At 40.4% G+C, this 23,907-nt stretch overlaps 1 protein-coding gene across 1 annotated transcript in view; it reads left to right on the plus strand.

Moving 5' to 3' along the window:
- The window catches only part of LOC137652273 (dihydrolipoyl dehydrogenase, mitochondrial), a 94,849-nt gene that overhangs the window by 47,553 nt on the left and 23,389 nt on the right, over positions 1–23,907 (plus strand). Inside the window, exon 4 of the mRNA XM_068385564.1 lies at positions 4,590–4,706. Within this exon, the coding sequence (XP_068241665.1) occupies positions 4,590–4,706 (117 nt within the window). The remainder of the gene's footprint in view (positions 1–4,589; positions 4,707–23,907) is intronic.

Below are 23,907 nucleotides of genomic sequence, written 5' to 3' on the forward strand. Positions count from 1 at the left end.
TTCGGCTGCAACAAGTACTTTGCGCTGTTTCAGCCTATCTAAGGCTGTTTAATTTTGTTCTTATACTTTTTAGTTTAATTGGTTGATATCAGCTTCATGTTGATAATTGAATGAAACAAGAATGTGAGTGTATGTTTTACACTGCATTGGTTTATAACTAAACTGGCTATACAATTAGAGGAATAATTGTTCACAATTATCCCCTTCAACAGAGTGTAGATCATGGCCTCCCATTAGGAATGCATTTTCGTTGAGCGGGAAGGCAGTTTTTTTCATTGTCATTCTTGGTAACACCCATAATATTTCCAGAAAGACTGGTTAGCACTTTGCACTGCTCGTCAAGTTTGCCATTTGCTGAAGCTTCTGGGTATATGCCCCTGTCTTAGGCCTGGGAAGTATGCTTCAGGAGCAGGGAGAACTGTACAGTAGTCATGATACCCAGCCCTTGACCATTGGTTAACGCTTGCCAGAACGATGCTGTTCTAAGGTATAGCATCAACCCCGTCAAGGCACATGATAATGTCAAACATTGCCTTTCCCACTTCTATCAGTTAAAGGAATTCTCTCCCAGGGAAAAATCCTTACACAGGGTATTGCATCTCATCTTTTCCTCCACCAGTCAAGACCCCAGCATCAACAAACTACTATGCGAAAGGATCTGCATGGGTAGATGTCCACACCATGTTGGAAAAGTTGAGATAAGGGGTAAAACCACAGGTCTTCTTGTGCATGCTGGACCTAAAGGGCGCATGCTTTCAGGTCCCAAACTATCCATCTACAAGGAAGTATCGGAGATTCAGTCTAGACAACAAGAAATACCAGTTCAGGGCACTGTGCTTTGGTCTTTCCACAGCACCCATCCTGGGCTCACAGGATCGGCATACATCTCCTCCGTTTTCTGGACGACTGACTGATATATCTGGGAATGATTCTAGACACCAATCTCCCCAAAAACCTTCTCATCAAAGACAGGATAAAAAGGCTTAGAAAGATCACAAGACCCTTTCTCAAGACGAGAAGAACTCCCAGCCCAGAGTGGCTATGTCTCCTCAGACACCTATTATCCCTGGCCAGTCTAGTTTCTAACGGCCGCCTAAGGATTCGTTCTCTCCAGTGGCGGCCTTAGTCCGATTGGAAGAAGGGTAGAAGAGACTCTTTACCTATGGTAAGCAGCTCTTCTAGGAGAATGACACTCCAAAACCAAACCTTTGTTCTTTAGTCTTGGGTAGTGCCATAGCCTCTGTTTTCCACTGTCTTGGGTTAGAGTTCTCTTGCTTGAGGGTACACTCGGCCATACTATTCTATCTTATTTCTCTTCCTCTTGTTTTGTTAAAGTTTTTATAGTTTATAAGGGAGGTATTTATTTTGATATTACTGTTATTGAAATATTTTATTTTTCCTTGTTTCCTTTCCTTACTGGGCTACTTTCCCTGTTGGAGCCCCTGGGCTTATTGCATTCTGATTTTCCAACAAGGGTTGTAGCTTAGCAATTAATAATAATAATAGTAATATAACATATGATATAATGATGATGATGATGATGATGACAACAACAACAACAACAACAACAACAACAACAACAACAACAACAACAACAACAACAACTATAATAATAAAAATCAGGCCTTCGATTCCCTGGACATTCTGATCCCCATTGGACCAGAGGATTGGACAGACCTCAAGGGATGGGTGGCAGTCAAGAATCTTTGGAGGGGTGTAACCTCCTCCTCCTCCTCCTCCTCCTCCTCCTCCTCCTCCTCCTCCTCCTCCTCCACCGGACTTGATGCTGTGCTTAGACACATCAAAAGAAAGGAACGGCGTCAATGATCTTAAATGTCCGGATGCCAGAAAGCTTTAAATCAATCAATCAATCAAAAGAAAGTAGGAGGGATCATCATCTGCACCACACAACCTCAGGCCTCTGGACAGAGTCCGAAAGTACCTTCACTTAAATCTTTTAAGAGATGAAGGCCAACGCTCCAGTCCTTCAACAGCCTCATCAGTTCCTAACGGCCCACTCAGTGGTGTGATGAGCGATAACACCACTTAGTGGCTCACATCAACACGTAAGAAGGAACTTGCTTGTAGCCTCTTCCCTTCTAACAGTATACATACCAAGATGGGCGAAGTCCGCTTGGTACTATTATCAGCCCGCTTCATTCCAGACTAGAGGAATGTGCTTGCTGACAATCTGAGCACAGCATCTGGGATAAGGTGTACCAAATGGTCTTTCGATCACCGTGTAGCCTATAAAGTCCTGAGTTTATGGGGTTCCCCAACTGTGGATCTGTTCGCAACACTCCGGAACCTCAGGCTTCCGCTGCTCCTCAGTCCTAGACCCCAAGGCTCTCCGGCAAGATTTACGTCAACAACGGTAGGTACAACAACGACATTTACGTCTTGTTCCTGTTTTGTCTGATGAGAAGGGTACTCAACAAGGCCAGAACATTGGTCAGCCTCTCAAGGTCTCTCATAGCTCCGCTATGTCATTATGCGGAATGGTATCCGAACCTTCTGCAGCTCTGACGGAGCCTCCAAGAGAACCCTCTCCACGTCACAGACAACCACACTTCGACATATACCACAAGCTGTAGCTTGGCTATGATTGCATGCCTGGAGACTACCCAGCAGCACCTCTCTCAGAGAGGTTTTTCGCAGCAAGTTGCGAAGAGGTTGCCTGGATAGCTGAGGAATAACTCGGCATCAGTCTTCCAGGCAAAGTAGAAAGTCTTCTGTGGGTGGTGTCATGGGAAAGCGTATCTCTCCATTCAATACCTCTATTCCAGCATAGTGGAATCCTCGAGTATTTGCAGGAGGAAAAGACAGCCCTTTTCAGTTTCGGCTGGCAAAGACGATGACTCAACCTTGAGCCTCGCCTTCAAACTGAATGGAATGGACATCCCCTCATCGTTAGATCTCTCCTAACTCATGCGGACTTACAAACTTTCCTTTCCCCAGTCTGAATTGAGACCTCCCCTCGGAACATGGTTCGAGTTCTCTGGTCTCTAAGGAGACATCCCTACGGTCCACTTCACTAGGCAACAAATTTTCACCTGGTTTAGAAGACAGTGTTCCTACACACTTTGACAGTGGCCAAACAGGTGAAGGAGCTTCATGGTCTCTCATTCGACATCGCCCATTCAATGAGAAGAGTGAAAGGCAACGTTCAGTTTTGTCCCCGAGTTTGTTGCCAGGCACGGTCTCTAGAGGTGACGGATCTTAGATCTGACCCCTTTCAGAGAACAAGTCTCCACTCAGTAACTGACGATCCAGATCAGAGGTTTGAGGCTCTACCTCAAGAGAACGGATACATCCCACCCGGGTGCCTTCTCTTGTCTTATTTCCACAGGACTAAAGGACAAGTTACTTTTTATTTTAATTGCATCCTCACAACATTTTCTTGATACTGTACTTACACTGATATGATAGTTCATAAAGCAGTTTCAACTGTTAGGTGCCAAGTTTATCCACTTTCTGCTCCTCAATTTTAATGCAGGTAGTTGAACTTGAACATGGTAGAGAAAACATTAGAAGCTTATAATTCTTATCTTCACTGCTGAGAGAAATAGCTCTGAAAATTTTGTCTGCCGTGTCTTAAATTGAAAGTAAATATTGTGCCTCGCCAATTTCTTTTCTGATGCAGGAGCCTTGCTTCTTGTGCTTTATCGTTTGGACTAAACTTTTTACAAACTTAAAAGGTACCATACTTTGGAGTTTATTTTTAAAAACTAGTCACAGACCCCAAGCATTTTGCTGAACCCTACAGAGTTACAGATCACCCTAGATCACCAATATCTCAGCTTTCCACTTGGAATGCAGTTCAGACATTTATATTATCAACTGGATTATTATTATTTTTTAGCCAAGCTACAACCCTAATTGGAAAAGATCAGGAACATTAAAGTAGATCAGTCATATACTGTATAAACTATGAAACGAGACTCGTATCAACATGCTCAACAAAAAAGCATTTGCAACTAGTTTGAACTTCTATCCACTGATTCAACTGCCAGATTAGGGATATCATTCTGCAGTCTGTTCACAGTGGGAATAAATCTTCTCAGAGGAAGAAAATATGTTAGCACTAACTGCTTACTCCGTGAAATGCACAGGATGGTACAGTCTGAGATTTCAATAAATAACATAATCAGAATTATGAAAAATTTTATGCAACATGCACAAAAAATTTACTGAACATCAATGGTAGAATGAGAAGATTAAGAGATCGCAAGATTTGTCCAACAAATTCGTATGATTGTCAGCAACTGATGACCAGAGAGTACAACAATGCTGAAAACATTGTACAGTAAAATGAAAAAATTAAACCATTTTCTTAGGATAGGTTGATGACAGAAAATGTTGAGTGAATTTCTCTTATGTTAATTTTTTTGTGTATTTTTATACAAACCTATTGTCTTAAGAACATTACATCTCTTATATAAGGCATATATAATTCAGGGGTTTGTATGAAAAATATTCCCCAATCGAAAAATATAGTTACTGAACATTATTGCTAACAATTAGTTAATTAATATTGTTACTTTTATTAGAATTTATTATCAAAGTGTTTTATTCTGAATTATTTTTAGGTAGAAAATGTCAAGCTTAATCTACCAAAGCTGATGGGGGCCAAAGATAAGGCAGTCTCAGCACTCACTGGAGGTATCGCGCATCTGTTCAAAAATAATAAAGTTGTGGGACTTTCAGTAAGTATGACAATATCTATAGATATTTTCTTGTATAGAATTTTACTTAATGTTTGTGAAATTATGTAGATTTTATCTTTTTAAATAATATTTGTGGTATGTTTTATTCAGAGAGAAAGAAAGTGTTAACTCACCCAAATTAGAGTAGATTATCATGTAAAGCCATTAGGGCATACAAAGTACTGTAGGGTATAATGTAAAACCATTACTATAAAAAATTCAAGGAAACTATAAACCCTATTGTTTAATGTCTTAATATACTCTTGTAGGAATAAGGTAGATTATTTATATACGAAGACATGAGAATATTAGGAACAAATTACCGTATTTCCTGTGTCATAAGACGCTACAAGTGGTAAGACGCACCCTTAAATTAGCAAAGCCTTTTTTAGTGGGAAAAATTAGGATTTTACAATTCCTAGTCCGAAACTCTACTGAGATTTTTGTCTGGCATAGTAAATTTTCGTATTTTAGGTATATTGGCAAGTGCTGAAGTTAATATTAATCAGTTGAACACCAGTCATCCCAATTTATTTACATATTAATAGAAGAAACAACTAAATCAGTCGTAGTTGCCACAACTACTCGTTTAGTGTTCCAAGTGTTGTTTACATTAAAGCAGTGTTGCCAAATGTTAATTAAATTTTGGCAAAGAAGTAAAATTCCTGTAATATTTTCCAAATTTTTCGTATAGCCTACACATTTCTCGCGAACTTAATTATTGATCAAAGAAGTCTTTAGAAATTCCTCTAGGTGGACTACTTTTTCTACTGTATGTGACTCTAGGTCTAGTTCTCTGCTAACTTGGTAACACTGCACTCAACTAACAGTGAATTTTTTTTTCAAGGTCGTATTCAGCAACTGTTTGTTTGTATTATCAAAATATTGCTCTATTACAAAATATAAAGAAATATGAGAAAATAGATAAATGCTGCATAAACAACTAATATGTAATAGTGGTAGGAGACCACTACACTAGTTGTTTGCTTGTAGAAGGGGGTTAGCGAGTCATCAGATGATTACCAAAACAAATAACTTGATATTGTACTATAATAAACGAAGCATATGAAAATAATTTTTTTTATTATGAATGATAATTGTAGGTTTATATTTTATGTCTGTTGAGTGAGTATTAGTAAGTTATTAGTTGGGTGTTTGAGGGTTGTCAAACTTCCCTATACAGTACAAATTTTTTCTTAGTTTTAAGACGTAGGGTGATTTTGGGGGTCATTTTGTAGGAAAAAAGGTGCGTCTTATGACACGGGAAATACGGTAACTCCTGATGTTTTTAAATCTCTCTCTCTCTCTCTCTCTCTCTCTCTCTCTCTCTCTCTCTCTCTCTCTCTCTCTCTCTCTCTCTCTCTTCTCTCTCTCTCTCTCTCTCTCTCTCTCTCTCTTCTCTCTCTCTCTCTCTTCTCTCTCTCTCTCTCTCTCTCTCTCTCTCTCTCTCTCCTCTCTCTCTCTCTCTCTTCTCTCTCTCTCTCTCTCTCTCTCTCTCTCTCTCCTCTCTCTCTCCTCTCTCTCTCTCTCTCTCTCTCTCTCTCTCTCTCTCTCTCTCTCTCTCTCAAAATTGTTTCAATGGACCTTTCCCGTAGTCATCGAAGCTACTGGCTTCCCAACCTCTAACCAAGAAACCAAAAAAATGTTCTACCTCACTCTGTCTCATCTCTTTCCCTCATGTGATACCCAGTAGATTCAAGAGTTGATTCCTCAGGGAGAGTATCACCTTAGGTATATTGATACCAAGAACTTATTTAATCTTCGTACGTGGACTGGCCTCTACAGCTTAGATTTGAATTAGAATTAGTACTGTATTTGAAGATATTGGTACAAGTTATGGGCATAAAGTTTAACCATAACTAAACTCGAAGTATGAGTGCAAGTAGGTCGAGGATAGTGGCTCCTCAACATCCATATCTTTGCTTTGATAATATTTGTTGAAGTGTATGTAATACCTTTAAAATTCTAGATGTGATTCTTGATTGAAAATTTATTTTTAAGAAACGCATTCGGTCGGTTTTGTCTTCAATTTTAGAAAAAATTGGCATATTGAGAATGTCTTGGAAGACTTTTGGTGACCAGTCCTTCCTGAAGACATGTTTTAATTCATCTTTGTTCCGTAACTGGAATACAGAAAAAGCTATTTATTAGGGGTTATACTTTTGGCAGAGCTGAAATGACAAGCCATTAAAATTTAGCGAGGGTTAACTACCCACACCGCTAGTTAGGGGGCGGGTAGCTTGCTACCACTCCTGTTCACACACCTGTGATTTAGTAACTTTACTTTTTGCTTGGATCGAGAGCGGTTGTTTCCGCTCTCTCTCCTCGCCTATTCTGGACTGCCATTAATTTTTGTCTTTTAACTTACTTTTCTTATACTGTACATGTAAAGTATATGAAAACATTCTTAATGTTTATGTATATATATGGGTATAGAAATGTGATAAGTTTCCTTTTCAGTGTTTGTGCTGTGTGTGTGATACATATACGACAATGACACTTGCGTACATTAGCAAGGCCAGCACAGTTCCACTTTATGGGGAACGACCTCTCCCTCTCTGGTCCATTGGTCTTCCCGTCGGCATATAACCGTTAGCTCGGCGGCCGCAGGGGAATCGTCATCGCCTGGACCCTCTTTATTCAACTATTGTCTTTGCCTTTTCCCTTTTCCTACGGGAAACATGGATTACTGAGTGAAGGGAATGTAGCCTCTCAGAGATTGACTACGGTCTTTCTCTTCTCAAGGTTGTTCACCTTTACAACACGATGTATTATTGGGAAGAGCTCCTTTCCCGTTCGCGGATTAGGTTGCTCTTCCGATTGTTTGTCTCAATTATTTTTAGCGAAATTATTATTGTAATTTTAACTTTTCAGCTTTTCTCTGTGGGGAACACTTCCCTTCGGAGGATCAGTGGTTCTCACTATTAGTGAATACTCTTAGCTGATTTAAATAATTGTAATTCTGTTTTTATTACAGTTACTCCGCTCCCCCTTCTCCCGTGGATGTCGACTGGGGAAGGAAGGGCGTAATACTTATTTTTATGTTATTCTCTCGGGTTCCTCTTCTGAGTTCCTACCTGGGGAATTTCTGTTAAATAATTAATTTTATTGTTTCCCTGTTAACTATGCAGTTTTTCTTCGTTCGACTATGAGTGCCGACGAAGCAGAGCTGTTCTGGTCATGCCTGGGGAATCTGCTGGTACTGCCGTCCCTCAAAGGACGTCGTCATGGGCGTCATCCCTTCTCTTAAAAGTACTCCCGTGACATGACCAGCACTTCAATCATATTAGAACGCTAACCAGGTTGGACAACTTTCCTTCCGAGGGAAAGTTTCCTCCCCAGGTGTGAGGTTGTTTCTCCCTTCCGAGGGAGAACTTCCCACATCTTAATAAATTCATCCTCTCCGACTGCTGTTGCTGCCTTCGCCCAGACTTCTCTCCCCCTTTGCTGAGTTTCTCTTCCTTGCGGGGCAGAGCACAGTATTAGACAAGTCTCTTCTACGAACTGTTTACCCCTCTCGTTCGCGAGAGAGGCCACTCATAGAGACTCCTCTTCGGAGGATCGATACTGTTAAAGGTCAGCTTGTTGATCCACCGGCCCTCATGGGCGTCTACAAGTCTCTTCTACGAAGTGTTCACCCCTCTCGTTCGCGAGAGAGGCCACTCATAGTTACACCTCTTTGGGGGATCACGCTGCTCATCAGTTCCTGATCATCCTACCAGCAGACCTACCAGCGCAACCTTGCGCTGCAACTTAGTCCGTGGACTTTGGTCCTGGACTCTTCCTAAGGCCAGCTTGCTGGTCCACCGGCCCTCATGGGCTTCATCAGTTCCTGATCATCCTACCAGCAGACCTACCAGCGCAACCTTGCGCTGCAACTTAGTCCGTGGACTTTGGTCCTGGACTCTTCCTAAGGCCAGCTTGCTGGTCCACCGGCCCTCATGGGCTTCATCAGTTCCTGATCATCCTACCAGCAGACCTACCAGCGCAACCTTGCGCTGCAACTTAGTCTGTGGACTTTGGTCCTGGACTCTTCCTAAGGCCAGCTTGCTGGTCCACTGGCCCTCATGGGCTTCATCAGTTCCTGATCATCCTACCAGCAGACCTACCAGCGCAACCTTGCTCTGCAACTTAGTCCGTGGACTTCGGTCCTGGACTCCTCCTAAGGCCAGCTTGCTTTTTCACTGGCCCTCATGGGCTTCATCAGTTCCTGATCATCCTACCAGCAGACCTACCAGCGCAACTTTGCGCTGTAACTTAATCCGTGGACTTCGGTCCTGGACTCTTCTATGGACCTTTCACGGTTGCCATCAGTGGATGTTCGCCCTTCCAAAGGGCACATCCCAGTTCCTGATCGTCTTACCAGCTGACCTGCCGATCTACCAACGCATCCTTACGCCGCTTGTAGTCCTTTGGACTTCGGTCCTGGACTCTTCCATGGAACTTTTTACGGGCCCCGTCGGTGGATGCTCGCCCTTCCAAAGGGCACATCCCAGTTCCTGATCGTCCTGCCAGCTGACCTACTGATCTACCAACGCAACCTTACGCCGCTGGTAGTCCTTGGACTTCGGTCCTGGACTCTTCCGTTGACCTCTACGGTCTCCATCATGGATGTTTGCCCTTCCAAAGGGCTCATCCCAGTTTCTGGTCGTCCTGCCAGCTGACCTGAGACCTACTAGCGCGCGCCAACAGTCTTCCGTGCGCGCGCCTACGGTCTCCCGCGCACGCGAGCGCCAATGCTCTTGCACGCGCGTGCCAATAGTATTGCGCGCGTGTGCCAATAGTATTGCGCTCGCGCCAACGGTCTTCCACGCGCGGGGGTCAATGATCTTCTGCGTGCACACGCGCCAACAGTCTTTCGCGTGCGCCAACAGTATTCCGCTCGCGTGTGCCAACAGTCTTCTGCTCGCGCGCCAACAGTCGTCCGTGTTCGTGCCAACAATCTTCTGCTCGCGCGTGCCAATAGTCTTCCGCGGGCGCCCGACGACAGGCGCGGTCTCCCTCCGATAAGAGGTGGATAACCCGGCTTGCTTCTACTTCAAAAACTAGCCCCCTCTGTTGACGACTTGGAAACTCTAAAGGACCATTCAAACTAATGTTCAAAAACAAAGTAATTTGGGTGACATGGAGAATTTGCGAATCCTTCATGTCACTCAGATTCCCATTGAAACCAATTATGATGTGCTATATAGATTATTTCAATGTTATGGTCTCATCAGGGAAATTAGAATGAGGCTTGAAGGTGACAAATGGGATTCATGGATATCATTTGATAACCATGATGAAGCATTCAATGCAATCAACGATATCATGAATATTAAAATCAATAATTTTAATTTCAAGGGTGCTCTTTGCGATCGGGTACCTAAGAATCTAGATGTATATAAACCTGCAGATTGGATTGATAAAGGTATAGAGATAGTTGTACCCTCCCAGAGAAAGTCAAAACCACCAAAGTGGCATGTTGCTCAATCTAAAGGGAGTACTGGAAATTATTTCAAGATATGTAAATTTCTTCAAAAGAAAGTAGGTACCATCGCACCAGGAGATATATCTCAGTTTGGAAAGAACAGTTTCCTAATAAGTGCCAAATCAGAAACTCAATCTGTTATACTTTACAATTTAAATACAGAGAATGATGACATAAAGCTGGATGTGAAACCCCATCTAAACTTCAGTTATGGAAGGGGAGTAGTTTTTGATAGAGACCTATATGAGTTTACAGAAGAGATGTTGGCCATGTGTCCTTTAACTGTGTGGAAACTGCATTAAGTCCCTGGAACATCAATGATTATCCTGACTTTCCAGGATGCTGATGTGCCTTTCCACATTTACATAGAAAATGAACGAATTAAAGTTTGAACTTTTAAGCAGAAGCCGCGGAAATGTTTTAATTGCTTTAGATATGGGCATCCATCTAAAGTTTGCAAGAATGATAAAATGTGTAGTACTTGCTCCAATGTTTACCATGGAGAATGTACACTAGAGGCCAATTGTATAAACTGCAATTTGAATCACAAATCTACGGATAGGAACTGCCAGCAATATAAGTTGGAAGAGGCTGCTCTCAATAAATCTAGTATCGAACACATGAGTGTGGGGCATGCCAAGAGACTATTGAGTAAATCAGCAAGTTATGCAAAAGTATTGAAATCAAGAGAAAAAATGAGGCAGGAGACATCCAAACTACCTAATATTGCCTCTATTCCCTAGAAAAGAAATTTACCATCTTCTGATAGAATTCTAGAGGATAAGGCAAGAATATCACGTAAGACTTTGGTCACCTCTTGTAAACCTTTGTCCTCCACTTCAAAGGATAATACTAACCTCTCTCAGGCTATATCTTTGCCTGATTTGATGGAGGTTCCACATAAAACAGGTGCACCTGTAGTGGGGAAAACATCAAAACCTAATAAATCACCACCTGTCAATAGGAAAAGAGAGAGACCTCCATCTCTCTCACCCCCATCCATTAAAAGCACCAAAGTTATGACATCAAATAGATATGATGTTTTTCCTGTTGATATTTCAGATCAACAGGAAAACTTGAATTAATCCAAAATTCAAGTTGAGGTCCACCAACCCCCACAAGAATTAGGTAAGAACAACACTGAAAAGGCTAATATAAAACCTAACTTATCAAGACCAAAACTTAAGAAGCCTACAGAAAATATTGTCAAATCAAAAACTGTTAATGGGAAGACCTCATCAAAGATGTGTTCCAGAAAATGATACATAGTTTTTTCATCCATTTTGCAATGGAATTGTCAGGGTTTGAGGGCCAAATATGAAGAAATTAAGCTCTTAATTCACGAGCATTCCCCCATAATAGTGTCTACAGGAGAGCAAGCTTGAGGCTAATACCCCTTGTCCTTGCGAATATATTAGTTATAGGACACCTTATGATCACGTAGTAGGGAGCCATGGCGGAAGTCTCACATACGTTCGTCAAGATGTTCCCAACTACCTTTATCTGTCCGTACACCTCTGCAGCCAGTGGCTGTACAGATTGATATAGAGAGAAAATATACAATCTGTTCGCTGTACTTGCCTCCAAATGATAACGTATCTTATGATGATTTAGTAGAGGTGATTCAACAGCTCCCTCAACCTTTTCTTTTACTTGGAGATTTGAATGGTAGACATCCTTTGTGGGGTGATGTTTTAGCAAACACCAGGGGCAATATTATCTCATCACTTGTGGAAAACGAGGATGTAGGACTCCTTAATACAGGAGAGCCCACACACTTCCATGTTCAGACAGGTAACTTGTCATGCATTGACCTCTCAATTGCAAGCTCTAACTGCCTTCTTGATTTTGATTGGAGGACATTAGATGATTGGCATTCTAGTGATCATGCACCAATCCTTATAAACACCAACAAGGGTCCGCCTTTACAAAGATCGCCACGATGGAATCAAGACAAGGCAGACTGGGTTAAATTTCATGAGCTAAGTGAAATAGAGGGAAGTGCAGAGCAGTTTGAGAGTGTTGATGATGCCATAGACCAACTGAATGGAACTCTCCATACAGCAGGAATCAATTCGATTCCCAAAACCACCGGACTATTCAAAAGACGACCAGTCCCGTGGTGGTCTTCAGAATTAACAGCCTTTCACAGAGCCACCAGAAAATCTCTTGACTGGATTGCGTAGACGCCGTACGGATGAAAATTTGATAACCTACAAAAAGTGTAGAGCACAGTTCCGTCGTGCCATGAAAGAAGCTAGACGCCAATCTTGGGTGGCTTTTGTTTCTTTCATTAATTGTAGAACACCAACATCTTCTGTATGGAGGAAAATAAAAAAGATTGCCTGCAAATTTACCCCAAACCCACCACCAGTGTTGAAAGTGAATGGTCAGTATGTGACTGAAGCAAATGAAGTTAGCAATGGCCGGGCTGACCACTTTTCAAATGTATCACGCATGAGTGTAGCAGCTCCTGGTCACCAGTACAAGAGCATTGAAGAAAAGAAAATTTTAAATTTTGCAACAGGAAAAGAAGAATCGTATAATTCTCCTTTTATTGAAAGAGAACTTGATTCCGCACTTGCTACATATAACAATACAGCCCCTGGACCCGATGGAATTCCATATGCAATAGTTAAACATGTACATTTTAATACAAAGTTATTTATTTTAAGCATTATTAATAGAATATGGCATGATCAGTTACCCAAGTATTTGGGAACTAGCCATTATTTTAGCCTTTTTAAAACCTGGTAAGGACAAGTTTTTAGCAGCAAACTACTGACCTATTGCATTGACATCTTGTTTATGTAAAATTATGGAGAAGATGGTCAATGCAAGACTGATTTGGTACCTTGAAAAGAAGGGTATTTTATCACCGATTCAATGTGGATTCAGAAAAATGCACTCAACGACTGATGTGTTGATAAGACTTGAGTCATCTATTTGTGAAACACCTGCTTCCAAACAGCACCATGTGACAGTCTTTTTTGACCTTGAAAAGGCATATGATACCACTTGGAGATATGGTATACTTAAAACAATTCATGAATTGTGATTGAAGGGAGAGGTACCGCTATTTATTCAGGCATTTCTTTCAAATAGAGTTTTTCAAGTGAGAGTGGGGGAAACTCTATCAGAGAGTAAGTGTCAGGAAGAAGGAGTTCCTCAGGGGGGAGTGCTGAGTGTAACCCTTTTTGCACTAGCAATTAATGGGATCTCCTCAGTCATTCCCCGGGATGTTTTCGCAACATTATTTGTGGATGATCTCTTAATATCATTTGCTGGAGCTAGAATGGCAATGGTTGAGAGAAAAATACAACTCTCAATTGACAAAATTATCCAGTGGGCCGATATGAATGGATTTAAGTTCTCGACAAGTAAAACTACTATTGTCCATTTTTGTTGTATCCGGGGAGTACATCCAGACCCGGATATATACATTAAAGGTCAACGGATACCATGTGCAAGTGAAGCTAAATTTTTAGGTTTGATATTTGATTGTAGGCTTACATGGGTTTCTCACTTAAAAGCATTAAAAGCTAAATGTCTCGAGGCTGAGAATATTTTAAAAGTATTGTCCCATACATCATGGGGGCCAGACCGCAATACTATTTTGAAATTATAGAAGGCATTGATTTTTTCCAAAATCAGTTATGGATTTGAAATGTATTCCTCAGCCACCCCAAGCCGGTTAAAGATATTAGATTCAGTACATCATGGTGGTATTAGATTGTCCATAGGAGCATTTAGAACCTCACTTATCCCAAGTCTCCTTGTTGATGCTGGAGAGTTACCTCTAGATCTTTGCCGAATTTCTGCTATTATTCGGTATTGGTTTAGATTACAAAGACTCCTTAATTCTTTAGCCTTTCAGACTGCAAGCCATGTAACAATTTTTAAACAGTCTCGATATGATTAGAATTAGGGTGCCTCCATTTAAGGTATCATCAATGCCTCCATGGAAATTACCAGAGATATCTTTTTGTAAATATTTTATTGGAGTTAAGAAGAATATGACTGACTTAGAATCCAGGTCTCTGTTTATGGAACATGTTGAAGAACATAAGGGATTGACTTTTATATAAACCGATGGCTCAAAATCTGATGCTGGCATTGGATTTGGAGTACATAGTAATGGTTTTAATTGTAGAGGTGCACTTCCTCTAAAAGCTTCAATATTAACTGCCGAACTGTATGGCATACTAACCGATGTTGGGAAAATAGCATTGGAAAAGGAGGGTAATTTTACCATTTTTAGTGATGCAAGGAGTGTCCTTCAAGTTCTAGAAGTTTTTAGTTCTAGTAACCCTCTAGTTTTAAAGATTTTAGAATGGCGTTTTATTATTGGAAGGAGAGGTATAATGGTTCGATTTTGTTGGGTTCCAGCACATCTAGGTGTGTGTGGGAATGAGAAGGCAGATTCATTGGCGAAGAATGCAGCATTAGAGTTGGTGCCAAGAAGGTATCCCATTCCCTGTAATGACTTCCTACCTAACATCAAGAAATTGCTTTGCAGTAAATGGCAACAGCACTGGAATTGTCTAGATGGGAATAAAATGAGAGAAGTAACAAATGTCATATCTCCTTGGAGGTATGACATGATGGCCTTAAAAAGGGAGACGTCTCTTTGTCGTTTCCGTATTGGTTACACTCGGTTGACACACGAGTTTCTGCTGAAGGGCCAACACCAACCATATTGTGACGACTGCTTGGTACCTCTAACAGTGAGGCATGTGTTGACCGAATGCCCCAATTATAATAACTTGAGGAATAGATATTTATTTGAGGCTCGAGGTGAGGGTGGCAGGTTTATCCTTGCCAAGATTCTTGGACATGATGTGTCCTACTATGCAAGTGGCATTTTTAGATTTATTTCAGAAGCAGGTCTTCTGAAAACTATTCAACTTTTACAATGACATTAAACTTTTATGGTTTTAATTGAATATATATATATATATATATATATATATATATATATATATATATATATATATATATATATATATTTATATATTTATATATTTATATATATATATTTATATATTTATATATTTATATATTTATATTTATATATATATTTATATTTATATTTATATTTATATATATATATATATATATATATATATTTATATATATATATATATATATATATATATATATATTATATATATATATATATATATATATATATATATATATATATATATATATATTATATATATTATATATATATTATATATACAGTAGGGTCCCGAATTATGCGAGAATTTGGTCGATTAATGACCTCGTGTAAATGGAAAATCGCGAATTTCGAAACACACAACTAACAGAAATAATTCCATTGCGGCCATGGCAACCAGCAATTTGCCTATTCAAATGTGTTTACTACCCATTTCCAATACTTTCTTTGTACTATACTGTATTTCTTTATAATATCAAATTGTTCTTGTAAATAAATAAAACATTTAATATACTTTAAAGTTCTAATAACTTGAAAAATGGTTAAAATTACAACCAGGATAGGTGTAAACACCATATATTTCCCGTTATAACACAACCCAAAATACAGACAAATTTTAATGTTTGTCATATCTATTGTATAATACAACTGGTGAATAGCAAAACCATCACTCTATAGACTAGCTTGTTGTATGATTGAAAATCCAGAATTATCAAAATAAAGGCGATTTTATATCATGCGTTTTCTAAACACGCTAAAAAGCACAATAGAAAACGACAACCAATGTTTTGTTTACGTTTATCTCTGATCACAACGAAGAAACAGACGCATTTATACATCTGTGTTTTTGAATTGACAGCAATTTTACCAAGTATAGATTATATGTTGAATTTGTTATTACCAATGTTCTAAATATTTTTTATTAGAACTTTCAAATAAATGAAATGAATGCCATTTATGAAATGTTTTTCTTTATGATGCCGCCTGAAACGGAAACCTTCCATTTGTTTACGCTCCATCTTCGATCATAATAAACAAACGAATGCATTAAACACACATGATCTAAGTCATAACTAATGATATTACAAACATTTAGTAAACATTATGTTATTACAAATATTTTACTTACCGTATCCATATAAATTCCTAAATTCGTAGCAAAGCTGGAAATTTTTTTTTCCTTATGCGTTTAATCCACAATAGCAAACTGCCGCTAATGACAGAGTGATAACTTACGATAATTCTAAACTGTTACGAAAGATAATTGTCCTTTCCATATCCAAAATACTTTTCCTAACTTCAGTTATAAGTCAACTTGTACCCACCTCAATTATGGATCCATATGCAAAAAAGGTAAAAGAAGAAAGTACTAGGCCTATTTTTAAAGTCATCGAACAATTAGGTTACCGCTATAACGTTCGATGTGAGAGAGAGAGAGAGAGAGAGAGAGAGAGAGAGAGAGAGAGAGAGAGAGAGAGAGAGAGAGAGAGAGAGAGAGAGAGATGGTTTTAAAGTACTAAACAATAAATATGATAGGTTATAACACATTGGTGTTTATGTAATATTAACTGTATAGATGGTTTGAATAAGTTAAGAAATGGTGTAAACAATTCTTTGTTATTGTATTCGCGCGGAAGCTAGACACCAGTTGATGTGATCACAGCCAAAAGTAAAACAAAAATAAGTTAGCAATACTCGATTTTTAAAACACACCCGAAATTTAACAACATAAGTACATGTTTTATTATAGCGCAATTGACATTTAAAGAGTAAAAATTTTCTGGAATAGAATGGTGTTTCCTAAAAAATAGTGGTTTGCAGACGAAATCGGTTACCGTATTTTAAGCTATGATTGAAATGGATGTATACACGGTATAATTTTTTCGTTTTGTATTTAATTGACACTTCAAGAAAACCGATTTTGGTTTCTTCATCTATTTGTAAGTATTGTATAACGAGAGAGAGAGAGAGAGAGAGAGAGAGAGAGAGAGAGAGAGAGAGAGAGAGAGAGAGAGAGAGAGAGATATTATGACGCAGAAGGTTACAGACCTAGAACAGGGGAGGATGAAGGTGGGGGGAGTGATGAGATAGGCTGGGTGGACTCGCAGGGGAGACGGTAGGAGACGGGGGAAGGGGGGATTTGGTTGCCAGTGGCTAAAAATAGATTCTGAAAGACGGTAAAGGGAAAAACGAATCCCATCGAATAAACAGAATAAGGAAAGGGAATAAGATCCAGAGGAATAATAGATATAATGGAATGAAAATGACTAGATGGTGTTAGTTGTGATAAGAATAATTTAGATATTTGAAATAAGAGTGTCTGAGGAGGTATAGAAGGAATTCGTGATAAATATAGAGGAATATCAAAGGATACAGTTAGTTTGCATTAAAGGGTTTGTTATCGTTTATCGGCAGTGAATGGCCTAAACTTCGGTAACGAGTCGTCAATATTTTGTCATATTTTAAACAGTATACATTTGATTTGCAAACATTGGTTTTGTAGAGTAGACGGTAAAATAAAATCTAGAGAGAGAGAGAGAGAGAGAGAGAGAGAGAGAGAGAGAGAGAGAGAGAGAGAGAGAGAGAGAGATATTTCTGCCATCAAATCTCTCTCTCTCTCTCTCTCTCTCTCTCTCTCTCTCTCTCTCTAGATTTTATTTTACCGTCTACTTTACAAAACCAATGTTTGCAAATCAAATGTATACTGTTTAAAATATGACAAAATATTGACGACTCGTTACCGAAGTTTAGGCTATTCACTGCCGATAAACGAACCCAGTCTACTCGTGAAAACCTTGAACGCCCAGAGGGAAAAATAAGGCTTTTAAATATACTGTACTAAACAAAAATAATGCTTTAATATACCATCATTAACACTACCATTACAATTATCGTAAGGTTGGAGAAAGATAAAGATTGCCGAGAACGTAACCACATTTCTGTTTACATTTTGTCAGCTGGACTCGCACAGTTAACAGTTGATTTCATTGTTGATGTGGAATTTTATCCTTAAATAGGCTATTCATTATGAAATTATATTAATGAAATGTAATGTTGATATTGTTTTGTAACATTTATTATAAATCACCGTATTTAGGGCTACCAATATACTTAAAAAGACAATAGATTTGATACATTTTGTAGTGCTCGACTCGCGAACTTTGAACAGCCTCGCAGATACAGAAAATTTATTTTTGAAAAATAGCGATCGCGGAAAAGGGGAATCGTGTAATTCGAACACGCTTAATTCGGGACCCTACTGTATATATATATATATATATATATATATATAGACTAAATGATATCGTCGTCAATGACCTTAGATGTCAGGATGCCTGAAAACTTTAAATCATTCAATCAATCAACCACCGGGAAAAGAGGAAAAAGGCTTCTCAGAAGGATTCAAGATCCCGAAGATTCCATCTTACAAGGGGAATCGAAACGGGGAATCCTTGGTCCCTGTCTCTTCTGAAGTTTCTTTTTTCCTTGACAGACCACCCTCAGCAAACGAAAGCATCAACAGTCGGATCTCTAGATCACTGTTTGCTGCTGATGGCTAGTTCACGGTTTACTGATCGCTAGGTCGCCAATCACCAGATCGCCAATTGCTAGCTCAACGCTGATTATTGACCTCTAGTCCCTCCAATGACTAACGATCTCCAATTGCTAGCGTTCCAATCACCGATTGGTAGTCAATAACCAGTCATCAGCTTGCTGATCACCAGATCACCAATGGGCAGGTCATCTTTCTTCGATCATTGAACTCAGCTCGCTGATCACTGACCAGCCCATCTTCAGCTTGCTCATCTCTGACCAACTAGGGGGGACCATAATCAGCTTGCTGATCTCCTAACTCACCATCGGCTCACAGACCACCGAGCATCGGCAATTCGCCAGCAGTTCGTGACTCGAACTTACTAGTCAACCTCTGCCCGTAATTCCCTATATCAGAAGGTATACAACATACTTCTTGCTACTGGCCGTTCGCCATCACACTAAAGTGATCGGCAAACTTTGGAAAACCCTCATCAACGGCTTGTCGACAGGGAACTAATTGCGAGCACTCTCCAACTGCACAGTAACCACGATATCCAACTGTTAACCATTGATTAACATTCGCCAGATTAATTCTATTCTAAGGAATAGCATCAATCCCATCAGGGCGCATGGTAAGGCTAAGCGTTGCCTTCCTTCTGTTATTTAAAGGAATTCTCTCAGGGAAGAATTCTTACACTGGGTATCGCGTCTGATCCTTTACGACACGAATCAAGACTCCAGCGTCGACAATCTTCCATGCAAAAGGATCCGCAAGGAGCTGTCCCTTTGGGTCGATGTCCACACCATGTTGGAGTTCGAACAAACGCTAAGACCTCAGGTCTTCATTTGCACACTGGACCTAAAGGACACTTACTTCCAGGCCCAAACCATCCATCTAGGAAGGTTGGAAGATTCAGTCTAGACAAACAAGAAACACCAGTTTAGGGCACTGTGCTTCAGTCTTTCCACTACACCCATCCTGGTCTCACAGGATCAGCTTCTGTCTCCTCCATTTTGGGACGACTGACTAACCTTAGCAGATTCAGTGGCAACCTTGCATTAGCACCGGAACTTCTGAAGTCTTTTTACCAAGATCCAGTGATCAGGGTATACCTGCGGAAATCTTCCCTACTTCCCTCCCAGAAGACTGGTGTATCTGGGAATGATTCTAGACACCAATTTCCACAAAACCTTCTTGAAAACGAGAACAACTCCCATTCCAAAGGGACTTGAGTCGGACTGGAAACAGGCCCTCGATTCCCCCAACATTCTGACCCCCATGGGAACAGAAGTTTGGACAAACCTCAAGGGATGGGTGTCAGTCGAGAATCTACAGAGCAGCATAACCTTCTCATCTTTCCCCACCCCTCGGACTTGATGCTGTGCTTAGAACATATCAAAAGAAGAGAGGAGGGACCATAGTGCTGCACCACACAACCTCAGCCCTCTGGACAGAGTTCGAAAGTACCTTCACTTAAATCTCTTTAAGAGATGAAGGCCAACTCTCCGGTCCTTCAGCAGCCTCATCGGTTCCTAACAGACCACTCAGTAGTGTGATGGACGACAACACCACACACCACGTAGAGACTCACATCAGCAAGGAAGAAGGAACTTGCTTGTAGCCTCTTCCCATCTAACAGTATAAACACTAACATGGTCCAAAGTCCGTTCGGTACCACTATCAGCCCGCTTCATTCCAGACTGGAAGAACGTGCTCGCTGACAATCTGTGCACAGCATCTCAGATAAGGTATACCGAATGGTCTTTGGATCGCCTTGTAGCCAACAAAGTCCCGACTCTACGGGGTCCTCCAACTAGGGATCTGTTCGCAACGCTCCTGAATCTCAGGCTGCCGTTGCTCCCCAGCCCTTAGACCCTAAGGCTCTCTGGCAACAACGGTAGGTACAACAATGACATTTACATCTCGTCCCTGTTTTATCGGGAGGACACTCAAGAAGGCTAGAACATCGATCAACCTGTCAAGGACTCTCCTAGCTCCGCTATGGCACTATGCAGAACGGTTTCCGAACCTTTTGCAGCTCCTGATAGTGTCTCCAAGAGAACCCTCTCCACATCACAGACAACCCACTTCGACACCTACCACTAGCTATAGCTTTGCTATGATTGTACGCCTGGAGACTACCCAATACCTCTTTTGCGAAGAGGTTGTCTAGATATCTGTGGAATTCCTCAGCATCAGTCTACCAGGCTGTATAACGTCTTGTATGGTTGGTGTCATGTGAAAGTGTGTCTCTCCACTTGATGCTTGTTTTCCAGCAATAGCGGAATCCTCGAGTATATACAAGAGGAAAAGACCCCCTACTCAGTTTCAACAGGTAAAGATGATCACTCAATCTTGATCCTTCACCTTCAAACTGAAAGAAAAGGACACCCTCTCATCGATAGACTTTTCCTAACTCATACGGACTTACAACTTGCCTTTCCCTAGTCGGAATTGAGACCTTCCTCTCGGAACATGGTTCAAATTCTCTGATCTCCCAAAGAGGCCTCCTTATGTTCCACTTCACCAGGCAACAAATTTTCTCCTGATTTAAGAACACAATGTTCCTACACACTTGGACAGCAACCATACGAGTCAAGGAACTTCATGGTCTCTCTTTCGACATCGCCCATTATTGAGAAGGGCGAAAGACAATGTTCAGTTTCGTCCCTGAGTATGTCGCCAGACACAGTCTCCAGAGGTAACAGATCCTACACAAGTCTCCACTCGGTAACGGACGATCCAGATCATCCGTTACTCATCCAGGGTAAGGTATGAGACTTTACCTAAAGAAAACGGCAACAGCCCACCTGGGTCCCTTCTCTTGTCATCAGCACTGGGAGAGACTAGAGGAGGATCACCGAAATATCATCTCGACATGACGACTCAGTGTCAGGGGCAAGCTATGCCCCTGGTCCTTCTTAGCAGATTACTATGTGACGCAGGTTTTACAAGAAAGGAGGATAATGCTCCAGGTGACTTTCACAACCTTTCTCCTACAAGAGGTGACCCACGGGATCTCGATACGATCTCTATCGGTCCGGTGGTGGCTGCACAACAGCTGGTTGTATGCCTCAAGCTCCTTATTGGACAAGTAGCAGAAGGTTGAGGGCACTGTTACCCGGTTTTAGTCTGGGTTCTCTGCATAAGAAGACCTCAAACCATTGCAGGTAAACCATGCTCCCTTGTGTACCTAGTATTAAGCTAATACTATTGCGTCCCTATACCCTGGCGAGGTGGTATTGGGAAAGTCTTGGTTACATCAGGTTTTTCCTACATAGACTCAGAATAAATTTACCTAGACAGTCACACTTCTGCATGTCTCAACACACAGCTTGCGTAGGCCGCGTACCTTGCGTAGCAACGTTTTAGCGAGGGCAGGGACTCCTTATTTTTGAGTACTAACATACTCAGATAAGGAGTCCCTAGGCAAAGCCAAAAGCCAGATTGGCAGGGACGTCCACCCTTCCTAATGGGTGAGTCACCCCTAATAAATAGCGTGGTTTGTATTCCAGTTACGGAACAAATGACAAATTCGTAGATAATTTGTATTTTTCCTAACTATACAAACCTTAGCTATTTATACAATCTTGCCCACCATCCCTATCCCCCTTGAAGTCCTACCTCCAAGCAAAGTGATTAAATCACAGGTGTGTGAATTTGAGTGGTAGCAAGCAACCCCCCCCCCTACCCCCTCTAACTAGCGGTGTGGGTAGTTAACCCTCGCTAAATTTTAATGGCTCGTCATTTCAGCTCCGCCAGAAGTATAACCCCTAATGAATAGTACTGTATTGTTCTCCTGTCTGAGTTTGGCTGCTGACTCATCTTAATTTGTTTCATTTGATTATGTGTCATAAGAAGTTCACATGATTTAAGTGTCCAGTGTTTGGACGGGTTTGTGATAGGGACAAAACTTTAACATTAGAGAAAAGACTTTTAAAACAGGGAAGAATACAGAGATGGGTAAGGCTACTGGATTTGGGTAGCAATGTAGAAGTTAGTGTTCAGGGAGCAGCGAATTGTCCACTGTTTACAATGAGGTTGGTGGTCCTTGACTTTTGCAGTGTTTAAGAAAAATTTGCTTTGTCCATGTAGTCATGAAATGCTAACCGGCATGCTGGCTGTGACATGATTCCTAGCTTAACCTGTCGATGTTTCAGTCTTTATCTAGCTTCACCTTCAGGTTTGTCATGCTATTTTTTATAATGGCATTTGGAGACCCTGCAGCATCTTCCCATAAATAGTTTTTTCCTCTATCATAACCTTTTATGATTATTGGTTAAGTTTCGTGTAGTAATGAAAGTTGTGGACTTTACTAAGTGTTTTTTTATTTAATATTTTTGCATCCTTTGTATATTACATACTGTAAGTATGCTTAAAGTACCCCAGCATGAATAAAAACTTAAGCACAATATTTAGCATCGCACCAAAATTTTCATCTTTTTAGTGTGCGCTTTGAAGATTTCCCCCACAATATGAATGTAACAAAATATTAATGTAAAAGAAATATTACAGAAATAAATTTGATCATCTAGAAAAACTCCTTAAGGGAATGTGCCAGGATGTTCTACACATGGTCTTTGCCGTATCTTTTTCTTCACTTAAGATGGACCTTCATCTGCTACATAACCAGCATTAGTCGTATGACCAGTGGCAACGCTATTAACCCTTTTACCCCCAGGCTATTTGGAAATTTCCAACCCTTAACCCCCAGGGGGTTATTTTTTTCCCAGCACATTTTGCAGTATATCTTTTTTAAATTGCTCTAACAGCCTTAATTTTTGTCATAGAGAGGTCAGGTTGGTCTCATTCTCTTGTTAAATGCCTGAATTTTCTCAAAAAATTATCAAAAATATGAAAAAAAAAAAAAAAAAAATTATAGCATTTTTTTGCATGGACGTACCGGTACGTCCATGGGGGTAAAGGGATGGCTTTTGTGAAACGTACCAGTACGTCCTTTGGGGGTAAAATGGTTAAGTGGAAGACTCCCAAGGCAAGGAGAAATAAGCACCCTTCTTACTACTGCTGTTGCATATTTCACTTCCCCTGTTAAAGTTAAGGAGTTATATCTATTCAGCAACTAACTTTCCTGTTGCTTCTCCTATCTGCTCCTCATTTCCACTGCCTGCTTTGCCAGGTAATAGATTTCTCTTTTTATGTAACTACTTTACCTCTTCACTTTCTGCTAAGGTTTGTTGTTAAGCAAGTAAAGATATTTCAAGAATTATAT

The sequence above is a fragment of the Palaemon carinicauda genome, chromosome 13 (genome assembly GCF_036898095.1).
Source record: "Palaemon carinicauda isolate YSFRI2023 chromosome 13, ASM3689809v2, whole genome shotgun sequence".
In the NCBI taxonomy this organism is placed as follows: domain Eukaryota; kingdom Metazoa; phylum Arthropoda; class Malacostraca; order Decapoda; family Palaemonidae; genus Palaemon; species Palaemon carinicauda.